The sequence below is a fragment of the Tinamus guttatus genome, unplaced genomic scaffold (genome assembly GCF_059628265.1).
Source record: "Tinamus guttatus ecotype Peru unplaced genomic scaffold, ASM5962826v1 Tinamus_guttatus_pri_ptg000314l, whole genome shotgun sequence".
NCBI classification, from domain to species: Eukaryota; Metazoa; Chordata; class Aves; order Tinamiformes; family Tinamidae; genus Tinamus; species Tinamus guttatus.
In genome coordinates, this window is record NW_028288848.1 from 7405982 (window position 1) to 7432966 (window position 26985).

Sequence of the window (26985 nt, forward strand, 5' to 3'; positions counted from 1 at the left end):
GGCAACTGTTCCCAGGTTGTCTGTCCCTTCCAAGTTCAGTGCCAGCATTTGGTAAACTGTCGTGTTTTAGCAAGGGACCAGGGAACTCCCCTGAGTACAGGCAATGAATCAGTCTTGTGGCGTTTGTTTGCTCCATAACATGATCTGAACACAAAATATTATGTTTTTCAGGATCTAAGCTTTGTTTTACTCCATGGAGTGCTGACTGCAGCATTTTCTCCAAACCTCATCCAGAGAAAGAAGCCTCCGAGCATCATCCAGAATGAAAACTTACTGATTTCAGGTCTTCGGGCTTAACGGCAGACACAAACATCATCCAGATCCATCCCAGATCTGCCTGGTGGGAATAAACATCCAGTGACAGCTCCTGCACAGGCTCCAGCAGGAAGAGCAGGCTGCAGGGAGCACTGGCCTCCGCCTGCAATCCCCGGTGAGTCACGGCTCCTGACTGCGCGCCAAGCCCCATCCCCTCTCACCTCCACCACGGGTAATCCCTCCTGCCGGGGGAGGAGAGCTCGTCCACAACTGAGCAAACACTGGAACTTCACCCTGCTGGAGGTCAGCGCTGCAAATCGCCGCAGAGCTGGAGGAGGACAGAATTCCTGCCTCCGCCTATCCGCAGATCCACATCCAAAGAAGGCCTCACTGTGCAAGTATGAAGTTGCAGCAAAGCAAGAAACTCGCGCTGCTGAGAACAGGCTGTCTCTGTCTCGCTGCCCGATCCTCCACAAACTAGGTAACACGTTCCAGCCACCCAACTGCAGCCCGTCTGCTTGCTAGCCCCAGGCCTCACACGGCAGTGTTGTGCAGCAAGGCAACGAGTGAATTCCCAGCGCATGAATCACGCTCACAGCCACGCTGCATGCATGCTCAGCACACATTAGCATTGCCTTTATGGAATAGAGCCTGCCCTATTTTGCCATTAGCTCTGGACTATGTTTGGTCCAGCGGGGGCTGATGAAACAGGAGATGAGAATGAAAGGACAGCTATTAACTCAGCTCCAATGCTTTTCTGAGATCTTCCAGCACAGACAGCACACAGCCAAGACAAGGCATTTACACACTGAATTGGATGACTTCTCATGTCCTTCCTCCTCCTCTCGCTTTGCAGATGAAACTGGACAGAGTAAAATGTCTCCAACAACAGACTCACCAGCACCAGGGTGGTGAATTACTGTCAGCTGTCTACGTGGGAGTAGACCTAGCGCATCTGTATGGTTTCTGCAGATTTTTGATGGTAAAGATGAGCAAACAGAGCTCCTGTACCGGAGAAACCTGGTTATCTTCAGCGATTTTGGTGAAAAACTCCACAGCAGGGATTTCAAGCACTTAAGAGATCAGGCAGTAATGCCAAAAAACCATTATAGGTTGATTACAAATGTATTAAGAATCCCAGGAACAGGGGAGACCCCAGGGTCCAAAGACGGCTAATCCAGTGCCATATCCAAGTAGTAGATTAGATGAAGAGATAAAGAGCAATAATGAACAGATGCCACAAATTTAGCGGCAAGAGAACCAAGCTTCACAGGCAATACCAACACCTGTTTCCCCCAAATAATAATCTTCAGCTTCTCACTCAAGGCTATGCTGTTAGGACTGCCCATGGTCAGCATTATAGCATAATTCATCAGTGCAGTAACCAGGAAACTAATATAGCTCCAAAGACACTAAAAATGTGCTGCAGGCTTCCACACGCACGCTTGCTTTGCTCCAGACAAGTGTGTTCTTGCACAGCAGATGGCTCAGCCTCCTTGAAGACTTAGAGCCTGCCTGAGCAGTAGCCCAGGGAGGAGCTGGATTCCCAGAAATGCACACGTCCAAGTTTATCCCAGAACAAGCCAAGAAAACCAACAGAGACTGACACTGAAGTTATCTTTTTTTTTAAACTGAAAAATGCCATGCATTTCACCTATGTCTCTTCACGCCTCCTTCCACTTGTCGTAACTTAATGCTTGCTCCCTGAAAACAGAATCCACCTCCAGAGACGGAGATGCCCCTCTACCCTGGTCAGTGCACCCTCCAGTCACTGGGTCTGGCCTCAGCAAGGGATTTGCTGCAGCTCTCACTGCGCTCTGGGATGCAGGATCAATACTCGATATTTAGGGCAAGGTAACAATGAGTGTCACTTGGCTTGTCACACAACTGTGTCATGAACAGAATCTCACTACCTACATGCCGAAGCATTTTCCCTTCCCTTTTCCTCTGCTCTTCCTACCTCCTTGTGGTCTCCACATCTGGATGTCCCTCCTTACTGCACTGCACGTGCAAGGCCTGCACAATCCCTACCTGTGCACCACAATCCTGCCTGTGGAGCAGCACCCTGCTCGGGGCAGAACGTGCTGCTCTGGGGAACTCTGCTTGACTGCATGTGCCTGGGTGGGATAAACAGTATCCCACTGAGCGAGGGCATCTGTCCCTCAGCTGGAGATAGAGCAAACGCAGGGATCCAGGCTCCACGGCAAACTGTGGAGCCGACCCCGCTCATCCTGACAGAAGGGACAAGGCAGCAAGCGGGGCAGAAAGAGAGGTCTAGTGATGAGGAGGAGAGGAGCCTTCTCCCACCAGGAGAATGCCAACTTCTGCAGCCTGACTTCTGATAGGAGACACTGCTCAGCTCAGCAGATCCCCAAGAGCTCTCCAGTGAGCTTCATAGATGGACAATGGGAAACATTCTCTTACATACTCATCTTCTAACTCCCTATGGCTCCCAGAAGGAAGAGGAGTAATTTCATTTCCTTTGTCTGTGACCTGACATACAAAAATCATTAAAATAAATATATTTGGTTGCAATGGCCAGCCCTTGAGAAACAGGAAAGCAAAGAACAAGAGCTGCTTGAGCAACCTCTGGCCTCCCACAGCACAGTGTGACTGTTTGGGGTATTTGCCACATGTCAGACAGGTCATTCAATATCCTTTTTTTTTTTCTTTTTTTTTTCTCCAGCTGGACACTGGCTGTCACAGCGCTCTCACCTGCTCTTCAGCAGGATGCAGATCAGGCCAGGTTGGCAGTATTTGTGCAGGGTAAGTGGAGGCTGGGGAGAATGGAAGAGGAACTTGTGTCATGCCAGATGGTTAGCAAATGAAAGTCATCTGGAAACTAGAGCACAGCATCAGGTTTTAATGCAAGGCACAGCACCTTGCCAAAACATGTAAGCAAGAGCACTGTTACGGATATTTAATCCATGGCATTGTGGAAACAACCATGCAAAGGCCAGATCACCAGGACAGGATGCAATGATTTCACAAATTTTAGACAGGAGTCTGTACCAAAGGGCTTGCCTGAATTTTAGAGACATGACTGCCAAGTCCTACCTATCCTCCCCAGGAGGCACATATTTGTCTCTCTTGTGTCTCATTTTTCATGACAAGAACACGCAGAATGCAGAACAGACAAAACCCTAATAATACCACTTCTGCCGTGTGGTACCTGTGGCTGGGCTCCTGTGGGTAAGCAGCATGTGATGACAAAATTAGTCATTATACCTTGAATACCTAGGCAAAACAGGTTGGACTGGGGATACAAGGACTTTCCTCCACATTTGACTGCTTGACTCCGCACCCCGAACCACGTTTTTCACTACAGCTTCTGGAAAGAAGCCCATTACAATGCTTCAGTTCCCGGACAGGGAGTGCGGAAATCTGGAAATTACTCCAGTTTGAACAGGAAGCTGTGCTCCTTGCCTTCAGTTCTGTTCTGCACTGCCCTTTAACTGTACAAAACCTAAACCCTCAGGATAGGAACTGTGGCCGTCTCTGGCAGCACAGTTCCTTTTGGAGCATCTAGGTGCTCCGAGGAGGAAGCAATAAATATATTTCCTAACAGAGAAGTTCTAAAGAAAAGGCAAAGTAAAAGCTGTGTCACTGTGAAGTGGGGTTGGGCAATCACTGATTAGAAATGATTAGAAAAATAGCGGAAATTATCAGCTAAGGCAGTGAAGTCCTAAGGTAGGCAGAGGTCAGGCTATCCCACCCAAGCACACATCATCCCCATCACAAAGTCCATCTGAACAGTCACCTGTTGAACAGACATCTCAGCCACAGGCTGAACCCTGAGGCACTCGCGGCTGCACTTCCCACAGCAGCCAACAGATCTGACGCTCTGCAGAGCCTTTAGTTTCATTCCCTCCCTCTCCTGTATTGTCCAGTTCCTCTTGTCCTACTGTGAACTTGTTAATATTTCTCTAAAATTGCTATACATACGTACTAGCTTTTAACGTCACTGCTAACCCCACGCAGAAAGGCAATAGAGTGGGTGCAGCAGCCACAGCCAAACATGGGGGAAAGTGGAAAAAGGGCATTTGAGAGCAGCTGGGGAGAGCATTGGAACTGTTGTCCTTGGCAGAGCACAGAATTAGAAGGAAAGAAGAGCAAAACAAGCCAGCTCAGAGATGTGGGCAAAAACTGTGCTATAGAGGGCCCTGAAAACAAGGACGACACATTTAAACATGATGCCCGGCACAACTCGGAATCAGAGCAGTGAGTCAAGATGAGGGGGATGGCGCTGACGTCTCATAGCACAGTACAGAGGCTGTATTTGGCAAAGCACCTACAAAACTACAAATGCTCTATCTACAGACTATTTCTAGCCTTTTGCAGAGGTAAAGTCAAAATTGTTATGGAAAGTAAAGAGAGAACGGCCGAGGAAAAGGGGGAAAGGGCCTTTTCAGAGAAATGTAAAATGCCATAGAAACATGGTCCACTCAAAACAGCTGTTGCTTGCACTGCTTATTACACAACTTGGAGGCCTCCTAGGTACTACAGCAAAGAGATTAAGAGGTGAAAGGAAGAGAGAGAGAGACCCTTCAGAAAGAAGAAACTGCAACAGAGATATTTGAACTCAAGAGCCAGACGGCACGAAGGGCAGGACCAGCAGAGCACACTGCAGCCTCTACAGAGGCATTGAGGATGCAGACATCCCCTGGTGAGGCCATTTACTTCCAGTTCAGCTTTGCTACAGCTCAAGACAGCTCTTTCCTTCATGCAGTCTGAACTATTGCAGTGCAGGAGGTTTTACATTTACTGGAGGGAGAACGGGAGGAAACTCTCACTTTTTCTCCCCCGATTTGAACCAACAAAGGGGGTATTCCGAGAAGAGCGGACTGGAAAGGCACAGCGCTGCAGCTTGGCCTTTCTGCTTTTGAGGTGTAACCTCGTGCTGCTGATCTCGAGTATTGCTGCCAAAGGCTCTTGTTGCTGGTGCATTCAAGGCCCCATCACCTGCCCCGTTCCTCCGTGGTCAGGATCTTTCCTGAAGAAAGCTGCTTGGAAAACAGCAGCTGCCACATCCTGCGGGTCTCCTGGGCAGGCTGTCAGCCCCAGGGGCCCACCAACCGCGCAGACACGGCTTAAGCGATCAAAATCCCCAGGCCACTTGGCACTCGACCAAGCAGGAATTACACGGGCAGCTCCGCAGACCCCGGCAGGTACCCGGCGGCTGCTCCGCAGAGCAGAGGTGCGCGGAAGCCCGAGACACGGCCAGGGACGTGCCAGCACGTGCCCGGCTCGCGAGGCCGCTGCTGCCGCCAGCCCCGCTGCCCGTGCGGGCCGCAGAGATGCAGCTGCACGCGGGCACTCGCCGCCGGGCTTCACACCCCGGCCCGGGCAGCCCATCGCAGCCCGGCTCTGCGCGACCCCCGGACGGGCTCGGCCCCGTCGTCGCTGGAGGCCGGGGCCACAGTGCTGCCTCGGCCCCGAGGACCGGGGAAGCGGGGCGGGAAGGGGCGCCGGAGCAGGCGCCGGCACGAGGAGCCGCAGCGCCGACGGCGCGGGGAAGGGGCAGGGCCAGAGAGCGGCCGCGGGGCGGCGCGGAGGGGCCGAGCCCGCAGCAGGGCCCGGGGCGAGCGCGGGGCCGGGCGGCGGCGCAGGCCGGAGCCCGAGGGGGCCGCGGGGTCGGCCCAGGCCGCGGCGCGGAGGCAGCGCCCGGAGCCCCCGGCCGCTCCGGCGGGTCCCTACCTGGTGCCGGCCGCTCCGGCCCTGCGGCTCCCGCGCCCGCCTGCGCCCGCCGAGCCCCGCCCGGTCGCGGCCCGGCCCCCAGCGCCGGCCCGCCCCGCCCGGCCCCGCGGCGCCCGGCCCGGCCCCCGGCGCCCGGCCCGAGCCCCGGCCTGGGCGCAGGGGCCGCCCGCGGCCCGCGCAGCGCCGGGCGAGCGGCCCCCGCGGCTCTTCGGTGCCTGCGCGGGGCTCTGCGGCTGCACCGCGTTTGTGCCCCGGCCCAGGGGCAGGGGCCGCGCTGTCCCTCTGGTGCAGCCCCCGGGTTCGCTGCTCTAGGATGGCTCCCGAGCACCCGGCCTGAGAAAAACAAATAGAAAAGAAAGTACAGAAAGCTGTAACGTGGAGGAGCGGCTTGCACGTGTCATGTAGAGCCTGGGTGCCCCAAGCGCAGCTGGTGCTTCTCTGGTTTTCCTGGCAGGGCAAAAATACCACCCCTCCATGTCCCGAGGCCACCGTCTCTCTGCAGGGCCCTGCATGGCCCATGTCCCTCAGCTCCCAGCACAGGCGTCACAGCCAGGCCTGCTGCTTTAGCCGCGCTTGCTTCTCCATAGCAATGAGCCAGAGCACAGCTTGACGGGCCACTGGCCAAGCCCAGGGTGTGCAGGACAAGCCGTGTGTGCAAGTGGTGTTTGTGTGCGTGAGTACCTGCACGGCCGGGAGCTGCAGCCTGGCCTCCTGATGCTGGGGGCCATTGCTGCTGGCACAGTGGCTTTGAGCTTGGCAGAAGGCCCGGGGCTGTACAAGGACATGGAGCTTCTAGAGAGGGTCCAGCACAGAGCAATGGAGATGATTAAGGGACTGGTGCATCTATCATATGAGGAAAGACTAAACGAGCTGGGCCTGTTTAGCCTGGAGAAGAGAAGATTGAGATGGGATCGTATCAACATGTACAAATACCCAAGGGGAGAATGTAAAGAGAATGGGGCCAAACTTCTTGGTGTGGCCACCAACAGGACAAGGGATAATGGGTACAAATTGAAACACAGGAAGTTTCATCTCTATAGGAAGAACTTCCAACTCAACCATTCTGTCATTCTGTGAGCATCATCTTCTGCCCCAGAGAAGTCCTGCGCTGCCCAGGGAAGCATAATGCCTGCCCCTCAATATACCTCCACCACACAACAGGCTGCCGCTTGGTGCTTCATGAGCAGAAGGACGTGGGTACTGTGCGTGGCTTCACTGGAAGCTCTCTCTGCTTATAGCATGTAGCCAGTGAGAGCCAAGAATAGGACCCAGATACACAGTTAGGGATGAGCTTGGTGCAGCTCTGCTGCCTTCTCCTGGGCACCGTAGAATGGTCATGCAGATGTCCTTGTCCAAAGGGCAGTGGCACTGCGATGACAACAGCACAGAAATGCAGTCAGGGAAAGGCATGGGAGGTGAGTACAGCAGCACCTCTGGGTGTGAGCAACTGGTTTAAACTCGTACAAGCCAATACAAAAGTAATATTATCCAAGGAAAACTGAAGCTTTTTCTGTGAATTAGGTCCTAAAACAGACACTGAGGCCTGTGGATCAGTCACAGCTCTGACCTCACCAGCTTGTCCTGCAAGACCCTGCTAACTTCTGCACAGATTTACAGTATCCAGTTGTGCAGGATTATGTCCCACTTCTTACACACTTACCTTCACTTTAACTTACTCTAAGCTTTTCATTGCCCTTTCACTTCTAGCCAAGCCTCTCCTTGGCTTTGAGTCCAACTTTTCCGGTGTTCCAAGAAAAGCTACACACTTACAAAAGCCTTTTATATTTTCTGCTGTAAGATGTGCCTCCCTGTACTTCTGTAATAAGCAGCTTGCTGACTTGCTGACCGATCTTCATTTAATCATCCATTTCTAGCCCTGTCTTTTCTAACCTCAGTATTTCTAGAGAATTCATCATCCTGATTTCCCCCTGCAACATTTCAGGTCCATACCTGACCAACCCATGTCTCCTGGCCTCCCCACAAAACCTCCCTCCCTTTTTTTTTGAGTTCAGTTGTGTATATTTTTCCACTTGCTGCCTCCTCTGTGCCAGCTGCAGAAACCAGCATGCCCAGGGAAGGAAGTCCCTTTCCTCACTGGGGCCCCTGCTCGTCCCAAGGTCTTCACAGTATTGCTTGTAAAAGTTCGGTTCATTTTTCTGGGCCCGACTTCACCTTGTTTTTACCATCTCTCCATGCAGTTCTGGTTCTCTCATCTCAAAAAGGATAAATGAGACCTGAAAAAGGCTGTTTACTGTTTCTTCTGCCACAACATTATCAACTGCTTTTGGCTTGACCTGAGCCTCAAATGAACATGAAACCATGGCACAGCAGATGTTATATACAAAAGTTTAGCACTGTTTTAGCCCACGCTTCTTGCAACACTCGGGGCTAAGTTCATGGCAAGCCTTGGAGAGGCGGGCTCAAGAAAGTGGTGCCTTGGAAACATTTTGTAATCATGTTCTCACGTGGAGAGCTTGACCATGGCCAAGTGGAGCTTTACCAAACTGCTCAACACACAAATATTTAGAGCGGGGAGGAGAACAAACCCTGGATGAAGCTTGACAAATCCCGGCCGAGAGAGAGAGAGAGAGAGAAAGAGAGAGAGAGAGAGAGAGAGAGAGAGAGAGAAAACGAGAGATAGAAGCTCCTGCAGAAAGCTTCATTTTGTGGGAACTGTTTTATAAGAGAAGCTCATCACCAAGACTCTCAGCTTTGCTCCCGCACTGCTCACCCCACAGCAAAGGTGAGTGCTTTGGCCTCCTGGATGGGCTGCCCTGTTCCAGAGAAGAAATCCCAGTCCTCTGACCGCCCTGGAAAGCCAGGGGAATTATGCTGTTATTGCATTTTCCAGGGCCACAAGAGGGCATCATGAGAGCACCCTGCAGCCACCAGGCTCAGATGATGACCTGTGGCAGCCAGTGCTGGTGGCATGGACAGCCCTGCCCAGGAAGCCCTCAGATGGGGCTAGCCAACATGGTAACCAGAGCAGGATCCCCGGTGGGCTCTGACCTTCTCCTTGGGAGCCCTTTCTTCTGTGTCAGCTTCCTGCATATCCTTGGAGGTGAGTGGTTAGCTCAGCCAGCTGAGCTGGTGCCATGGTTGAGGGGCAGGAGTACCCACCTGTACATGCATCAGATGGCTGGTAAAATCTGAACCCTTCTGCGTGCAGTATGGGGCCAGGCTGTGGCTCAGACAGAGCAGGCCAGCCCTCCTTATCCTGCCTGCAAGTCCTCTGAAAAAGGCTCTGTGTGAATATGTTGCTACGCTTGGCTTCAAACAAGGGGGATCCTGGGTTGAAGCAGCTGGGCTTGGCCCAGGGAAGAGATGTTAAACCACAAAAGAGTTCAGATGTCTCAGCCTGGCTGTCCTTTTTCACTTCCAAATGCCAAAAGAGAAAAATGCAGGGAATCTGAACTCTGCTTTGGCTATGATCGTGGAACTGGCCAGCGTCCCCAGCCCACACTGGCTTGTACAACCCCAGATCCCTGACAGCTGTGGTGGCCGCTCTACCGTTTCTGTGGCTCTTCTTCGCAATAGCTTGAATAGCTTGCAATAGCAGTCTGAGGGCCAGGTCACTCTGCTTTCCAAGGAGAGGCATGGGGCAGAAGAGAAGTACAGGAATGTGTGCACAAAGCCAGAGCAGAAAATACTACTAGGATCACGTGTCAGAGACAAGGGAGAATTTGTCAGTGAGGGATGAAGTGCCTGTAGAGGAGGGTGGCAGAGGCTGCTCACAAGAGATGAAGAGGAGTCTGTAAAAGAGGAAGAGCTCAGGGCATGGATGGGGGGCACTTTCTGGACAGGACTGAGACATGGAGAGAGCCAGTACAACACAAGGATGTATAGGGGAGGTGGATAACTACCCAAGGGAAAATAAATTGTTGGGGCACATGGGAGGGGCTCTGTTGCCCCAGAGTTATTTATTTCTACAAACGATGCCAGAAGGGTTTTACCTGCTGATATATTTTACCATAGAAATATCCAACATTGTTCTCACCATTCTTGCTTTAACTGCAAACCTGTTCAGACTTTGTAGGCAGTCTGCATTACCCTAGCCTGCTGAACATGTATGTCTTCTCTACCCCAAATACAGCTCACGTGGCTTGCTCTGGGCTAACATGGCACATTGCTAGTATTACAGTCATGCATCCGTATTTCCCTGTAGCACATTGAAAGAAACCTAGGTTCAGAGACGATTTCTAAAAAGAAAAAAAAACCCTCAGATCACCTGTTTTGCACTCCTATTTATCACTTGTTGTCGGATCTTACCTACCATTGTCTGTGCTGAGACTAATAGCTTGTGCTGGTTACAGCAGACCTTTCAAAAAGCCATCTGGTTTGGATCTGAAGACATAAGGAGAGGATAATCCATTGCTTTTGCCGATGTGTATTGGTTGAGCCAGTCTGACTACAAATAATCCAAAGCTGATACCAGAAAGTCCCATCTGTGCAGGAAAATAAATGTGGCATTACCAGCCAGAAGATGACCTTGGACCACTATATGGCAGTGCCGCATTCTTACCTGTGGAGTTTATGCGCAGGACACTAACAGTGTTCAGAGCTGTCGCCTCACAAACTGCTTTAAAAGTGACCTACCCGTATTTGAGGTCTGTAGATAGCTCCCATCCTTACCTGAGGGAGAAGCAGGGGACTTTCACCCAGGGTACTAGTGCCAGGATTCGTGTGCTTAGCTTGAGTCCAACTGTCAAAAGCCCAGGGCCAGGGTTCATTCTCTGTTATGCACTAGGGTTTGAACACCTCATGTGGCCTGTAGCAACTCAGTTGAGTCCAAGAGTAAGGGAGCAGAGCTGACCTAGGTGGACTGAGTGCAGGAGAACAGCTCAGCAGCTACAGACACTCTGCCCTGGGAAGTGCAGCCTAGGCACATTCTGTTGTGAATGACTTCACTATTTGCTCAGGGATTAAATACTTCCTCATTTAATAACCTCATAATTTGGGCTAGTTTCATGCTGGACTCTTGGAAAGTTCACTGGCTGCAGTCATCAGCCAGGCCTCCTACAAATGGCTTCCCCCAGCTCTCAGCCAAGGGCGCCGTCTTCATCTTTGGGTCCCCCGGTGGGTGGCTCTTGGCACTACCCTTTTCTGAAGAGCTTTGTTGTTCATGCGTGAGCCTGAGGTTTTACGCTCTGGGGGCTTCCTCACCACGTCTTGTTTGAGCTGGAAATGCACCTGAAGAAAAGAGAAAAATAAGCATGTAGCACTGTGTGTGTCCCCTGCTGGCTCAGGGCTCTGCAGGACCCTGCCCCTGTGGTTAGTCTAAGCTAACTCTTGCGCCAAGAAAAGCATTGACAGTAAGGAGCCTCAACTAGTGTTATGATACAATGGGACTCAGTGCTTAAATCAGCTGGAAACAATTTGCCCATGGAAAATCTTGTACCAACAAAGAGCTATATTTCTTACACAAAGAACTGCTCTTAGGGCAATGGAATGTGCTAGGATGGTTTGGAAGATGAGCTGTGAAATGCAAATGACTGAGCTATGCTCTTTCTTCGTGTTTTCTTCTTTTTCTATCAGGGAGTAAAGAAATAGCATTGCTTTACATCTCTGTGAAAATGTAATAGTCGTGCAGGACAGACAGACCTTTTCAGTTGCACCTGGTTAGCTGATGCCTATTTAATCACTCAGCAACAAGTGCTTTTAATAGACTCGGGGAAAAAAAACAGGAAAAACAAACAAAAAACAAACACAAAAACCCAGCCAAACACGCAGCCAGATAAAGATTAAAAAATGGCTATGGGGTAGAGGTGGAACAGGATATGCAGACCCCTTCATGGTGAGAATAGGATGGAAGCCAAGCAGGAATCTGGACTGGGGGATAGAGCAGCGCTCCCAGACTGCAGGTGGGACAGAGGAGACTACAGCAGGGCAAGAGTTAATGGGAGAGAGAAGGGGATATGCAGGGCACAGTGTCACGGAGATGGGGAATGAGGAGACCATATGGAAAGGTGAAGCTGGAACAGGGAGGAACAGAGCGAAAGCAGGTACAGCGTGTTCTAGGGGTGCAGGGAAATGGAGACAGGTGAGGAGAGAGCTGCAAATCAGAGCATCAGAAAATGAATCAAATCTACAGGAATGTGGGAAAAGCAAAATGAAGCTTACAGAGAAAAGCCAAAAGCTGGATGTTTAACCCAGCAAAACAAAGGCTAGGAGTGGGCATGGCAGATCTCTATAAATACATCAGGGAATAAATACCAGCAAAGAAGAGGAGCTGTTTAAAGCACAATGTTGGCATTGGATCAAATAGGGATAAAATGACCATGAGTAAATTTAGGCAGAAAATTAAAAGGTTTCTAACCCTAAGAAAAGGGCAATTCTGGAAGAACTTCAGAGGCTAAGTAGGGAGAGATGAAGAGAAGGAGGGTGGGAGAACCACCACAGTGTATTTAAGGAAGAGCCTTGACCAGGATTGAAGTGAAGCATATGATGTGTGTCAGGATGCCACAACTGGGGTTCCTGCCAGTCCCCCATGCCTCCAAAGAGACTGCAGCTGAGCTCCCACCACATTCACAAGGCAACAGCGAGGGGCAGGGATCACCACTCGCTGTTCTTTTTTTTAACCTGACTTCCATCTGTCCAGCCTGTCCTGGGAAGGGCATTGCAGAGGACACACTGCTGTCAAGAGCACCCAGTCCCACTTTGTCTCCCAAAGGTGCTTGGCTGTTCTTCAGTAGTTCCTAGCTGTCTCGGAGCTGTCAGCAGGGAGAAGAGCAGACCTCAACCTCCTGCTATGAGTCTGCTAATGTGTTTTATCCCAGGGTAGGATGCAGAGCACTGAAACCCATGGAGTAATAGAGCTAGGAGAGTGAGACAGGATAGATGCTGCCTCCAAAGTATCACACCCTGGAAAGAGCGTGCTCCAGGAGCAGGTGCCCCAGCCACCCTGCCAATGCCCAGGCACTTCTCCACTTTTCCCCACAGCCAAGAGTGACACAGGAGCTCTCTGCAAGGAATCAAAGGGCACCTGGCACTGCCTTTGCCTGTCCCTCCTTCGTGAAGTGCAGGGAGCTCTAAGTCTACCAGGGCAGCCTGTAGCTACTGGTTATGCTTTATGTCCTGTCCCCTTTCTGTAATGCTATCGGGCCATCCCCTGCTGTGTTTCTTTCTTTCCAGGATGAAGATCTTTAGAGACACCCTCATGACTGCTCAGCTTGACTCACCAATGAAGGTGCAGCTGGTCCCACTGTTGTTGTCACTGTCTGGGACTGGTAGCCCTCTGCAGAGGCTGTAACAGTGTAAGTGCCAGGCAGCAGGAGACGGAAATAGTCCCCCATATCACCTAAAACATCAGATAGGGAGAGAAAGCAATCAGGATGCACAGGGAGCAATGTAAAAGAAATCTCACTGGCTTTTGTTCAGCAGCTTCCTCTAGGATGCTTAGTCTCCAACATCCAGGCATTTTTTGGCTTCTCTTTCAAATTTGCTGGCTACTGCTAGGCTGGATGCACACTGGTGGCCTGGAAGGGAGAGCTCAGTAGTGCTACCTGGTAGAAGCCTGCAAGTAAATGCCACATGAAATGGGATGGTACAGCAGTGTTAACCGGGTCTGTCCTTAGAAACTCACTGAAGTAGCAAATCTGAGTGCTTGCCAGTCAGGAAATAGCAGACCTGAGCATTCACAGCTCCATGATTCCTTATGCGTCATATGATCTTTAATTCTTGTTAGAATTTTGCGATCTTTGGATTTTCCACAGGGTTTTAGTGTCTCATCAAATAAATGATACCCATTGGGACTGTCAAAAATAGCTCAGCTGCTCTCCTGCTCAATTCTTCCACTCTTGGGGGTCTGCAAGACTCGGCTGGAGAGAGCAATGTCTGATTAAATCCAGTGCTAGGGATAATCCCACTACAAGTGGAGATCAGGCTGGAGACCCTGCAGGGTCCTTTCAGCCAATACATCTGTGATTCTCTGATCTTTTGCACATTCCTCCTGTGCCTGTGCAGAATGGCACAGGAACTGCCAAATATCAGCATGCCACTGAGTCACAGACTTATGGCCAGAAGTTTTGATGATTTGTTTGTCTGACCTCTGCAGAGCTAGAACTAGCTATTTTGTGTGGTCAGCCCATACTGTCCAGCCAAACTGAAGATGCAAAATGTGCTGGTCACACATATTAAGGCCTCCCCTGCTGACCTCAGAGAGGCTGTATCCAAATGGGATATAAGAGGTTCAACAACCGACCAGAGGTGACATCATGGCTGATTCCCTGGACAGAAATCACTGCTCCTGCAATGCCGTTGTTGTTCTCGTCTGACACCATCCCTTTGATGCCCTGGTGAATCTGCAGGGAGAGAGACAGATTCTTGTTGTCCCGCTTTTGCTCAAGAGGGTATTGCTGGACACTGGAGGAGAGCTCAGCTCTGGGACCACCTCCACCCTTCCCTGCACCCTTGTTTCCCCAGCAGAGCCAGTGCAGGATAAAACAGCCTCTCCAAAGCCTGACAATATCCCTTCCAGGGCACCCAGCAATCCCTGTGGGTCTCCTCCCTGCTGGTCTCCCACCATCGGGGCCAGGGCCCATTGATACATGAGGAAGGTCCCACGATGGCCTCCTTACCTCTTCAATGAAAGCCACAAGGGCCTCCCGATTGGCAATCCACTGTCGCTCCAGGTCCTCCTCGGGGGGGAATTTATTGCAGCTGAGCTCCAGGGTGATTTCAAAGCAGTTGGTGTAAAGGTAATTGAAGTCCTGCATGCCTTAAAGGAGAGAAAGAGCCTATGGCCAGGCCCACAGGGAACACAAAGCCCTTTTCCCTCCCCATCTGTGTCCCAGAGGTATTGGCCCATATCTGTCTTTACCAGAACAATCCTGCTCTCCCTTCTTTTGCAGGTGCAGCCTTCTTTCCTTTGAGCACAGGAGCAGCTCTTGCTCCCCTCTGTGCAGTCTCATCCCGTTGTGGCTGTCACGCTTTCCTTCAGGCAGATCTTAATTTCTCTCACTTCAGAAGCTCAAGGAGGCTTCACACCTCAGGGCCTATGCTTCCCTTTCCAGCTACTCTCTACTTATTTATTACCTAATTGCTGATTTTCAGTTTCTTCATTTACAGGATTGTTCATGAGCCAGCAGCTCATGACCTAAGAAATCTTTTTCCTATATCCACAGTTTTGGACCTTAATGGAGTTGCCTCACAGTATTCTTGACACGGCAACAGACTAATGCTTCTTTACTCTGCTAACACGTGGCAGATCTCTGCCGACCCCAGATTTTGCTCTCTCGCAAGCCTCCTCCAGTTTTCCTTGTCCCTTCTGACACCAGCACAGCATCTAGCAACGGTCACAGTCCTGCCACAGCACTTCCTGTACTCCCACCCACCCCGTCCCCAGCTTTCTCCTCTCCCCTCACTGCCTTTCTGCAGCGGTGCTCTCCTTACCTTACCCAGCCCTTACCTTTGCTGAGCGAGTACCAGGAAGCCCCGTTCGTGATGCCATCGGCAAAGTAGTCCCCGCAGTTCCAGCCTCGGTGCATCCAGCCGTGGGCGTACGAGTAGGTCTTGGCCAGCTGCGGAGAGAGCACCCGGCGGCTGGCAGCCCTGCTGGCTGGCTGCTGCCCTGTCACTGCCAGCTCTGGGGCAACATCCCTGCTCATGGACAGTCTTAACTGGGACGGGTGGGAGGGAAGCCAGAGAGCAGTCCAGCTCCCACCTTTTACTGCCATGAAATCCAACCCAAGGGGCTAGGACCTTTAAGAGATGTAGGCAGATGAAGGAAGAAGAGCAGGTAGTGGACAAGCTGGAGGCTTGCTGGTACCACAAGGCTTCTGCCTTGCTCCTGCGGACACGGAGGGAATGGTAGGTGCTGGGCCAGCCCAGAGGTGCTCAGCCCAACCGTGCAGCCCCTCGGCAGCAAACTGCACTAGTTGGGGGAGCTGTGCCAGGAAAAGTAACCCCTATCATCCTGATGCAAATATCATTCATATCTATCAGAGAAATCTATAGTAGGAAAGGGTTTGGGCAACTTCTGTTTCTGGAACCTGTTTGTTTATTGCTGTTATCAAAGATTACTGATTGTTTTTAGACATGAAGGCAGGTTCAAAACTGGGACAGTGGATCCAAAGCCTGTCCTCTGCATGAGACCAAGTTTAAGACAGAGCAGGGTTTGCATTTACTAATGCAACCGCTACACCCTTGTACTGTTGTTCAAATGCTGGTGTAATCTCATCCTGTCAGCAGGGAAACAGTTGCCTCACAGCATTTCTGACCTCTGAACCTACGTGGGGATCATTAGAGATTCCCTTGACTGCAGCCTCCCTACATCTGGGTCTGAGAGCAGCCCCGATCACAGCAGGCCCTGGCAAGCCCCTCCATCGCCGATGCTTCCAGAAACGGCTGAACTCCAGCTCAAACTTATTTTTCTCATTAACTGTTCTAATACAAGCTTACTTTTTCCTTGTGCAGGATTCCTACATTTCCTAGTGGCAGCAGTGACTGAAGACACTGTTTTCTGGGACATTTTAATAATGGAGAAAAACCACAGACCTCAGCTAGCACTAGCAGGATCAGCACCATGTACTGAGGCTTTCCATGATATCTGTGCATGTTCTTGGTGCTCTCCTCCTTCATCTGTCTGCATTTCTAGAAAAATTCCCATCTCCACCTTGTCGGGTCTGTGGAAGAGCCCTTGCTGGTGCGGGCCCTCGCTCACCTTCTGGAACAGCTTGTCGTCAGGGGTGGGTGTGTTAACTGTGCGCCGGTGGCTCCTGAACCGCGTGTCCTGAGACTTGTCATAGGGGTAATTTGCCACCACGGCTCCACCGTGCAGATTGGCTGAGAGCACAAAATTGTAGTTGCTGATCCACTGAATCACAGCCAGCGTCTCCGGCTCCACCTGCGAGAAGAAGAGGGCTCATGAGAGCAAAACTGCAGAGACAAAGCAGGGGACAGGGAGGCAGGCTCAGCTGTCCCTGGCAGGCTGTGGCATGATCAGCCATCTCAGATATGTCCCCAGCCATTTGCCTGCTTAAGCCTTTGCACTTGATGGAGGTGTGACCTGTGATACAGGGCAGAAGCAGGATGTTTCTCTGCATGCACAAGCTGTATGCAAGCCAAAGGAGAGAAAATATCTTTTGGGTGCTGGGCTACTACAGGAGCATGTTGTAGTGCTCCCAGCATCCCAGACTGGTACCTGACTTTTCCAGTTGTCTGGCAGAGGGATGTGGTGGTTTGGCCCGCTGATATCCCCGTTGTAGTACATGAAGGTGTTGAGGTCAGGGAAGTTGCGGTTCAAGTCCACTCCGTTGGCGTTGTTCCTCCCAGTCAAGTACCCGATGCTGTCCGGGCCCTGCAGGGCAAAGGTGTATCAGCCTGGTGAGTATCAGCCCCAGGCTGGGCGTCAGAGCTGCAGAGCCCAGCTGTGGTAACGGCTCTCCAGTGGCCTTGGGTCACAACATGTGCGTTATTGCTGGCAGGAGAATAAAGAATATTGGTCCTGACAGTCAATAACAATATCTCCAGTTTTGAGGGTCACAGAGCAAGGCACGTGCCAAATAAACAGTACGCCTCAGAAGAAACAGCCTTGGACAAACTGTCTCCTGTAGGGCTGGGGACACGAAGGAAAGGGCTGAGTTTGGAGGTGTGGAGGCTGGAGGTTTTCTGCCACATGCAGCCATCTTGTCCCATCTGCTCATGACGGTGGCATTCATGTGCCTTGTCCGTGCTGGTCTTGTCTGCCACTGCCATCAGGGTGCTTCAAGTGCTTTGGACCTGGCATCCTGGGCTTGCATGTGGTAAACTGGACCCAGGTCCACCCAGGGCAGGACGTGGGAGATGAGGAGCAGAGAGGAGGCCAAATTCAGCAAGGAGAGAAGGGACGCCCCCTCCCCTGGCAGTCGACGACAGGGAACCCACAGGAGCCCATGTTTTGAGGGGCTTCCCCCCCCCAGCCCAAGTGGATGAGGTGATCCCTTGCCTGGTACCTGCTTGGCAGCCACTTCGTAGCCGTCAGGGTTCATGGAGGGCATGATGTGGATGCGCGTGTCGTGGATGAGGCGGGTGACCCGCTCGCTGCCTCGGCGATACTCCTCGCACAGGAACTCAGAGAGCTGCAGCAGCAGCTCACGGCCCAGCACCTCATTCCCGTGCATGTTCCCAACATATTTGAACTCCGGCTCCACTGCAGAAAGCAAGAGAGCAGTGGCATCATCAGCAGGGGCCCAGATGAAAAAAAAAAAAAAAAAAAAAAAAAAAAGCCAGTTCACAGAATCACATAATGGTTGAGGTTGGAAGGGACCTCTAGAGATCATTTAGTCCAACCCCTCGCTCCAGCAGGGACACCTAGAGCATGTGGTACAGGGTGGCATCCAGGCGGGTTTGGAAGATCTCTGACTTCAGAGCAGGAGACTCCACAACCTCTCTGGGCAGCCTGTTCCAGGGCTCTGTTAGCCTCACATTAAAGAAGTTCTTCCTCACATGGAGGTGGAACTTCCTGTGTTTCAGCTTGCACCCATTACCCCTTGTCCTGTTACTGGCCACCACGGAGAAGAGTTTGGCTCCAACCTCCTTACATTCACCCCTCAGGTACTTGCACATGTTGATCAGATCTCCTCTCAATCTGCTCTTCTCTAGCCTAAACAGACCCAGCTCATCTAGCCTTTCCTCATACAATAGATGCTCCAGTCCCTTAATCATCTTCCTATTCCTTCATATTCCTGCCATAGAGAGTCAAGGGACCCTCCAGTAAAATGGTGTGAAATGTCCCTTTCACTTGCAAAATGTAAACAGGGAAACAGCTCAGCCCTTTTACGGACTACCCTCCCTGTCACCCCAGGATGCAGAAGCAGCCCAGGCTTGGCACTGAGTTTGCCTTTGGAATAAGCATGAGGATTTTGGGTGTTTCTGATATTCCTGGGCTGGGGAGATGCAGTTCCTGGCCAGGGAACACTGGCCAGTCAGGTGTATGGCTGCTCCAAGCCCGGTGCTGAGGAGGCCTCCAAGGCACATGGTGGAGAGGACGGATCATTCACTATCGTCTCTGACCTTGGTGGTTTGCACTGCTTACCCCCATGCCACATTCCCGGCTCCACAAGCTTTAAGGAGCTTTAGGTTCCTCTGAAGGACACGATCAATCCCTGGCTGTGGGCGAGTCCAACCTGTCACTGGAAAAGCACGTTCTCCCCTGGTGCTGCTTTTCAGCCCTCTGACTCTTGTGCCTGGTGCCTCTCCTTCAGGACACGCACACAAGAGCCTGAAGAAGCCCTGGGCAGCTGGGGTGCTGAACAGAGATTAAACTATCCCTTAGGAAGCTGCGGTACAATGGAAAAAAAAGTCTCTTTCCACTGACTTTTCTAAAATTAGGCCTTGAAATACTGATTTAGAAACTGCAGGCAAACTACGAATGCGCAGAGCAGCATTCACTACTTTGCCAAGGAGAGGCAGCATGTGAAGGGTGGGTTAAGCTTCCCCAACCCAGGCAAGCTAAGCTTTTGAGGCAGTCACTTGGGAAATAAAAAAAAGGACTATTACAGACTGGAATCAGCATTACTAAGAGCAGAGGTAGCCCCGGCATGCAGTTAAAAGGGAGTCTAAGTCTCAAATAGAAGACGAAATAGGGTGACTCATGATGAGGAGAGCGGTGGCAACACCCAGCCCTGCTGCAATGTGTGGTGCCTGCGTGGTCTGAGAAGGGCGACCTGGGAGGGTGCCCAAGGTAAAAGGCACCACGGCTCCACTAGACAGATGCCTGTTGGATATGATCCTCCTCCTGCTTTCGCCGTGCAGGGAGCAGGCAACGTTTCCAGACATGCTAAATCCAGATTCTAAAATATTTCTAATTCAGCCAAAGGATTTTGCTTTTCCACGTCTTTTGCTTATGACCTGCTGAGTGCTGTGGCTCAACAGAGGCAGGCAACATGTGTTGACTTGGTTAGATTTCAGGAGAAATGAATGCTGATTTAATTAAGTAATCTAGTTATTAATTGTATAAAAAAAATACCCTGATGATATGTGCAACCTTTAAAAAAAAATCTCTGCAGGGACTCCCTCACCTCCGCTTTGTTGGCAGGACTTGCCAGTCTTTTTCAGCTTGCAGGCCCATAAATATTACCCACATGGACACAGAAACCCTAGTGATGGTATCCTAGTCCACTGGCTATAGCCTTGCTTTTCATAGTTTCTTTCCACAGCCTCCAAAAGGAATCCACAGGTTCCCATAGCCCTCATACCACAAGCGGAACATGTCGTGCTTTGAGGATGGCCCGCAAAGATATAAGAAATCCAAGCTGCCACCATATCATGCCCCTGCTGCTACCTGGCCACAGGGCTACTGGCGCAGATTAGGTCAAGCTGAGCTTGCCTTGGACTAGGAAAGAGCTAGGTCACTTCCCAACCCCTTTCCATCTGATTTTCTGCTGTTTTTTAAGTCAGAAATCCAAGGGAGGAGTATCCAGCACCCCTTGTTCTTTCCTTTCTCCCAGTGAGAAGGGAGTCACCCTCAGCACCTGACGTTTTTGCTGCATGGAGCGGGTGTGGGCAGCGACTCGCTTGGCGGGGCAGAGCCCATTGCACAGCCCCTGCGGCAATGCCGGTGGCTGCTGGAGGGGAGCCGCCATCCCCGTGCCCCGGTGGCTGCTGAAGGGGAGCCGCCATCCCCGTGCCCCGGCTGCTCTCCCCTGCCCGCCCCGGCCCCAGGGTGAGCACCGCAGCCCCGCGGGCACAGCCGGCGCTGGCATGAGCACCGCGTCCTGCTCGCTCCCGCAGCGCTGCCGGCGTTTTTCCGCGCGGCTCCGCAGCAGGTTGTGCTCTGCGCTGCCCCGGCTTGTCAGACCCCACTTGGAACTGCGCCAGCTAGCACGCCAGACTTCGCAAGGGCAACAAGCTCCCAGGAAAAGGAGGTAGAGACGAGGTTTAATCTCTTCCAGCAGGTGCAAGGAGGGTACAAGAGAGCCCCGGGCATCGCCCTGGCTCCCTGGACCGGAGCTGCATGAGGCTTGGCAGGGCCACGTGGCGTTGCTGACACCGGCTGCCTCAGGTGCTGTGTGGCCCGGCCAGGCTGGCGGGGTGGCCTGAGCCCGATGCTGGCTCAGGACACCGGGGCAGGCTGTCGCTTTGCTGTGGGGATGGGAGGTCGTACACTCTCCTTGCACTGCTGTGCACCCTCCCGCCCGCGTGTCTCTCCATCCCTGCCTGTGTTTTGGGAGGGAGTGGGTGGCATGGGAGGCGCTGAGCCAGTGACGTTGGGCACGGGATGAGCCTGCTGCAGCACGTGGTGCCTGCATGGTCCGAGCTGGGACACAGTGATATCCCAGGGCAAAAGTTCCTGCAGTGACGAGTTTAAAAAATGGAGCTCAGCGCAAAATACCTGCCTGGGCCAACTAGAGCTCGTGCCCATGCAGTCTGAGCACGCAGGTGCGTGTGCCCGTCCCTGAGCTGGCTGCGAGTCCCCACCTGAACCGCCGGTCCCCTGGCTCTACTCACAGGGCTCGTGGATCCCCGGGAAGTCGCTGAACTCCAGCACATAGAGATGCCGTCCTTCGACGCTGCGGCCAACGCTGTAAATGCGGGTGACGTAGGGACACTCGTTCTGCACGCGGAACAGGGCCTGCACCATCTCCTCGTAGCGGTGGTGGAGGAAGCTCAGGGCGGCCCCCACCTCCAGCAGCAGCAGGACTCTCAGCAGGGGCCAGAGCAAACGAGCCATCCTCCCGCTGCCGGGACCGTGGGGCTCCCTTCCCGCCCGGAGCTAAAGTGCAAACTCCAACCAGCTCTTTCCAGTTCCCCCGCCAAGTGCCAGCCCACTGCACCTGCGGGCGGGGGGCCGCGGGTGGGAGCGCGGAGCCGGCGAGAGGGCTCTGCCTGGGGCCCGGCGGCCCCGCGTGCAGGAATGCTCCGCGGCGGGAGCAGCCCTTGCCCGCCCTCGCGCTGCGACCGCCGACGAAACCCGTCTCGGAGAGTTTCACTGGCTCCAGTTCACTTATTAACCGGGTAGTAAACAGGACCCCGAAGCTGCTGGCTGTCACTGCAGAGGCAGCGCAGGGCTGGAAAACTGGCTGCCGCGGGCTTCGGGGCTGCCAAACGCACAGGAACGCACGAGACAGCGGTGCAGCCTCCTGCCAGCGCAGCCGCCAACAGGAGAGCCAGGGAGACCTCGGGCCGCAGGGTGCCTTGCTGGAAATGGGAAAGGCCCGGGGGGGCAGCGCTTTGGGGCCATGGGTCTCATCCTGGCCTCTGAGGAACCGCGGAGCCTGTTTCTTTCCCCCGCCATGCCCCGCAGGCTCCGCTCCTCGCTTGCTCTCCTGCCCCATCTCCTGGGGAAGGGAAGGAGATGGTGCTCCAGGAGGCGGCTGCCTCAGCCCTCTTTGCCTGCCCAGGCCCTTCTCTCTGAGGCTCAGTGCTATGAGGGGTGTGGGACACCATGGGGCTGAATTTCAGAGCCAGTGGCTGAGCAGGTCCCACATGGGCTCCAAGAGGCAACATTATGGGGTGACTGGCAGCAGAAGAGAGTTCAACAGTCCAAAAGCAGCAGGTGCTTTGGCCTGGCCACGGTGGCCAGTGAGCTCTTCCTGCCATAGTTCTGCACCATGAGCCGCAGGTTCCTCAGGGTGCTCAGCAGCCGCCTCCCCGCTGGCCTCCCTGCAGCTCCCTCGTAACCCTCCACAAGGGTTTATTTGGCCTCCTCTTCCCCACTACTGTCCATCCCAGGGGTATGTAGGGGTACCTGCTCTGCATGTCCACCTGGGTCTGCCATCCTGTCACTGCTTCCTCCGAAGAACAGGGGTAAAACCAGGGGTTCCCTGTTTGTAGCCCCCAAAGGCAGCAGTGTAAGCTGGGCATCAGAGCAGGGCATCAGAGCAGGGCAGAAGACCTCCTGTCCCAGCACAGTGAGTACTTGCACTGGGCTCCCACCTCCCACTCTCCTGTCATTTATGCCCTCTTTCAACAGGAAAAAAAAAAAAAAGGCTTTAAAAGTCCTCTTTTTGAAGAGCTATTTTCTACAATCAGAAAAAAATAACATATAAAGATAGCAATAGCCACAGTCTAAGTATATAAAGATAGCAATACCTATGCTAATGCCTTCTCCCAGTTAAACTCCATCCCACAAGATCCCCGCTTGTCAGTCAGTCCTGGCACAGCAAGCCTCAGGGGTAGGAGCTGCACTGCACCCCTCTTAGCTAACGAGAAATGGTGCTGGAATGCCAGCTTCTCCAGCACTTGTAGGAGAGCAAGGAAAAACAGCGAAGGCCATGGAAGGGCATGGCAAGCACGAGTATGGCACGGCAGTTGCCATCCGGAAGGTGAAGAAGGAAAACGTTAGTGTGGAGACATGTTGCAGAGAAACCCTGCACCGGGTTTGCTTTCAAAGCGTCCGTGTGGATACCCTGGCAGCTTGCTCAGCGGGGGCGAGCACAGCTACGTTGTCTGCATGAGAAGCTGCGGCGGGCGGTATTTCTGAGCCGTGACATCCCACGCGCTGGTGGGAAACCCTCGCCTCACTCACGTCACCGCCGCGGGGTTGCTAAGTTCCCGGGGAGCCGCTCTCCACGCAGCTCTCAGCAACCAAGGCGACGCACAAGCGGTGGGCAGGTTTCCAGCGCTGGCTGGTGAGACTTGACAGCCGGGGAGTGCTAGATAAGGCTGTAGTAAAACAGCACCAGCCCCGCGCTCCGTCTCTCCCTCCCCTGCCTCCTCCCACGCTGCTTTCGGGGGCCTGTGACAGCCACTGGCAAAAAGTAGAGCTGCAGGGCTGCCAAGGGGCACGGGAAAACACTCTCTCCCTATGGAGACAGAGCAACCCTGCTGCGAGAAAAGACGAAAAAGATGTGGAGGAATGTTATAGCCTAATAAGGAGCTGTGAACAACATTCAGGGTGGTAGGGGACAGCATCTAAAGCATTAGTAGGCTTGGAGAATGACGATTACCTGCAACATGATGGAGGCATCTCTCTATCACGTAGCAGGTTTAAAGCAAGCCAAAGAAAACATGTCTGCACACAGCACATGATGGAATTACCTTGTAAAGGCTGAAAGTTACTAATCGCTCTAAGAGAAGGATCATGTCTCCTTTCCCAAAGTTCCCACCTAAATCATCACGCACAGCCGGAGACGAGCACCAAAGCATGGGTGCCTGGCCTGGCCATGCAAGGTCTAGGAAAACAACATGCTAATGAAGTCTTAAGCCAATAGCAATTTAAGATAGGTAAAAAAACAGAGGAAGACAGAAACAAACAACATGGGACTTAAGCTCTTAGAAAGAGCACAGGAAGTAAACAAAGACTTAATTTGGAAAATGCAGTTAATACATCTGGGACAGATCATCCAACCCCTCCCAGATGTTCAAAGATGGAAAGACCTTGAGGCAGAAAGAAATGAGAGCAAGAGCAGGAATGTGCAGTGCCACAGCAGCAGGAGTGAGAGGAATGTAAATGCAAGCCCCGGGCTCCCCCTCGCAACACATTTGCTTGCTAAGGCAGGAGGTCACAGGCAGGAAGGAGACGATCCCTTCAGAGCCAACATTGGAAAGACTCCACCTGGTGCATTAATTTTAATTCTGACCATATTGTTAGAAGAGAAAGGCTGGAAAATCTGAGGAACTTTAAAGTTAGGAGCCATAAAATGAGCATTTTGGGGAGTGTGCTTTAAAAATACGCACACACGTATGTGCAATGTTTGTCTTGGCTAAGGTACAGCTGTGCATGCACATGGCTGTACATCCCTAGGCCCAAGGGACGGAGGCCCCACACCCTTCTCCTGTTTATGGTAGGGTTGCAACCCTGCTGTGAAGCCAGGGGTACCGGCTCTGGGTGAGGGAGTGAGAGGGGGTCAGAGGACCTCAGTCTTTTCAGTGCGTGATGGTGGAGAACATGAGTGTGCACAATACCTCGGGAGACATTCCCAGGGAGGTCAGGGAGAATTCAGTGAAGGAAATGGGATTTGGACATTAGCAGCCTTCCTAGGAAGGAGACTGCCCCCAAGGGGTGTCCAAAAGGAGAAGGGGCACACTGCCTTTCCTTGCCAGGAGGGGATGCTGCCCATCCACCAGGAATTAAAAAATCTGGAATGGAAAGGATAGCAGGAAACCAGCAAAAGGGGAAATCCTGTCTCAAGACTTTTCCATCCTTTATGCCAAAATCTGTACTCCACTATTGGCAACGTCCCAATCTATGGAAAACAGTGAGAAAACTTTGCTGGCATCAGTTCAGAAGTCTTTATTGTGATAAGAATACAGAGTTATGTGTGCATCAAAACAAAGATCTGTTCCATGAGGGCTGAGCTGCCGAGAGCAAGCACGAGGCCCGAGTGACAGGAGGCCCGGGCGGCTGTCCTCAGCATGATTCCCTCTGCTCCATGAAGCAAGTGCCCCTGGCAGCCCCAGACAAGCTCTTCAGCCCTGCTACACATCGAGAAGCTCTCAGAGCCATGGCACAGCACAAGATGAGCCCCTACCAGCACCAACGTTACCCAAAAAGCATCTCCCTGCAGCCAATGAGGACTCCACTTCCATTCCATGTGCTTTGCTCGCAACAGTGAATTCAAGTCATCAGGGTGGTTTTGCTGTGCTTTGCAAGAGGGCTAGAGAAGTCAGAAAGGCTGGCTGGGGAGGTGATTGTGTAGATCTTCTTGCAGGCACTGGCCACTTTCTACAAAAGGTATGGGAGTGCTGGAGGAACCCAGCATTTTCTGGGTTCCTTCAGAACTTTCTCTTCTTCCCTCCACAAAAAATCTCAGCCCAACTTCAGCTTTTCCTCAGCCCTCATCCCTGGGTGAGGGGGAGAAGGGAACAAGCTTGTGGAAGTCACCAAGCCCAGCCACAGGTTGCTCCTGGAAAGCTGTCAAGCCCCACCCAGGGAACATTCCTGAAAAGACAGCCAGAAGCTAGAGACATCAGGGCCTCACATCCCTCAGGAAACTCATCCCAAGTCTCTGCAGGCTCTTGCAGGGCCTCCTGCCATGAGACACAGAGACAGGAGAGACCATGGAAGTCCAAGTGGTCTAGATTCTAGACAACCCAGAGGACTTGGTTGACATATTCATAAGACAAAACACATGGTGTTAAAGGACTTCTTAATCCAGAAGAACAAAACTGTACCAGAGCCAGAAGCTATTAAACAGAAATAAGGCACAAATAGTTACCAGTGAGGCAGATCAACAGCATTAACAGGAAATGGGACACTATCTTACTGTTCTCTGGCATCCCTGGAAAAATCCACTCCTTTTATGGTCTTGAGTCAACATCTGAGTCCAGTGCAACACAGGAGTGACTTTTTATTAAATTGGACACTTAGACTCTTTGGCCTGGGGTAAGCTCCTTAGATAACACCAAGTCCTGCAATTGCAGAGAAGAAAAATCACACCTTCTGCTGGAAGGGTTCAAGTACAGCTAGTTATACAAACTATGGCAGGATGCCTTTAGTCAGCCAGTCCTGGAGCCTTAATCATGTCAAATGAGTTTTAAAAGACACCTCTGGTATCTCCTTAGGAAAGATTGTCTCAAATTTGGCCTGAAATGACAATGTTTAAGAAAAACAGTAATAGTTATATTCTTTACATTTATCTCAGTTTGGGGCCTTTGAGCTGCACTTAAGTCACAATTTACAAAGTGCAGATTCTATTTGTTTTGAAACTGGACAGAGAAGGAAGGTGGGAAGGAAAAAGCAGAGACAACAGCTGATCATTTGACTCTAGAATCTCGGGTTAACAATACCATGGTACTGTCAGGAGAATCGCTCATAAAGCTGTTCTCTCAGGTTCTATATTTGACCTCTTTTCCTTTAGCATAAGCCTTTCCTGGGCACCAGGAGAGATACTTTCCCTCCACATCTGTTTCTACATAGACTTTCCTGCATCAGTTTCAGGAATTTCCCAATGGATCTGCCAGTTCCAGGACCACAGACAACTGGCTAGCACTAGCAGCTCTCAGCTGCCGAGAGACACTATCACTCTGTACTTTTCTTATATTTTTCAGACACCAAGAAGGATCTGCCTGCTGGCAAGAAGAACTTTTCCCGGGTACACACTCTGCTTACGGAGGTTCATTAAATAAGGAAGAAAGCATGTGACAGGGAATGAGTTAGGAGGAGGGCTGGAG

At 52.1% G+C, this 26985-nt stretch overlaps 2 protein-coding genes across 3 annotated transcripts in view; both read right to left on the bottom strand.

Moving 5' to 3' along the window:
* Window positions 1-5993, bottom strand: part of DNMBP (dynamin binding protein) — a 34931-nt gene extending 28938 nt beyond the window's left edge. For both annotated transcript variants that reach the window (XM_088528719.1, XM_088528717.1), the window contains exon 1: window positions 5953-5993. The gene's annotated coding sequence lies outside the window, so the exon portion shown is untranslated. The remainder of the gene's footprint in view (window positions 1-5952) is intronic.
* A 4332-nt stretch (window positions 5994-10325) lies between these two features.
* On the bottom strand, window positions 10326-21601 carry CPN1 (carboxypeptidase N subunit 1). Its single transcript, XM_088528720.1, has 9 exons — window positions 21379-21601; window positions 17883-18079; window positions 17093-17248; window positions 16613-16795; window positions 15359-15470; window positions 14529-14668; window positions 14153-14252; window positions 13131-13249; window positions 10326-11142 (listed from the first exon to the last, which is right to left on the bottom strand). The coding sequence occupies exons 1-9, from the start codon at window positions 21599-21601 to the stop codon at window positions 11011-11013; spliced, it is 1362 nt and encodes a 453-aa protein (XP_088384846.1). The 3' UTR covers window positions 10326-11010.
* Window positions 21602-26985: the final 5384 nt, after the last annotated feature.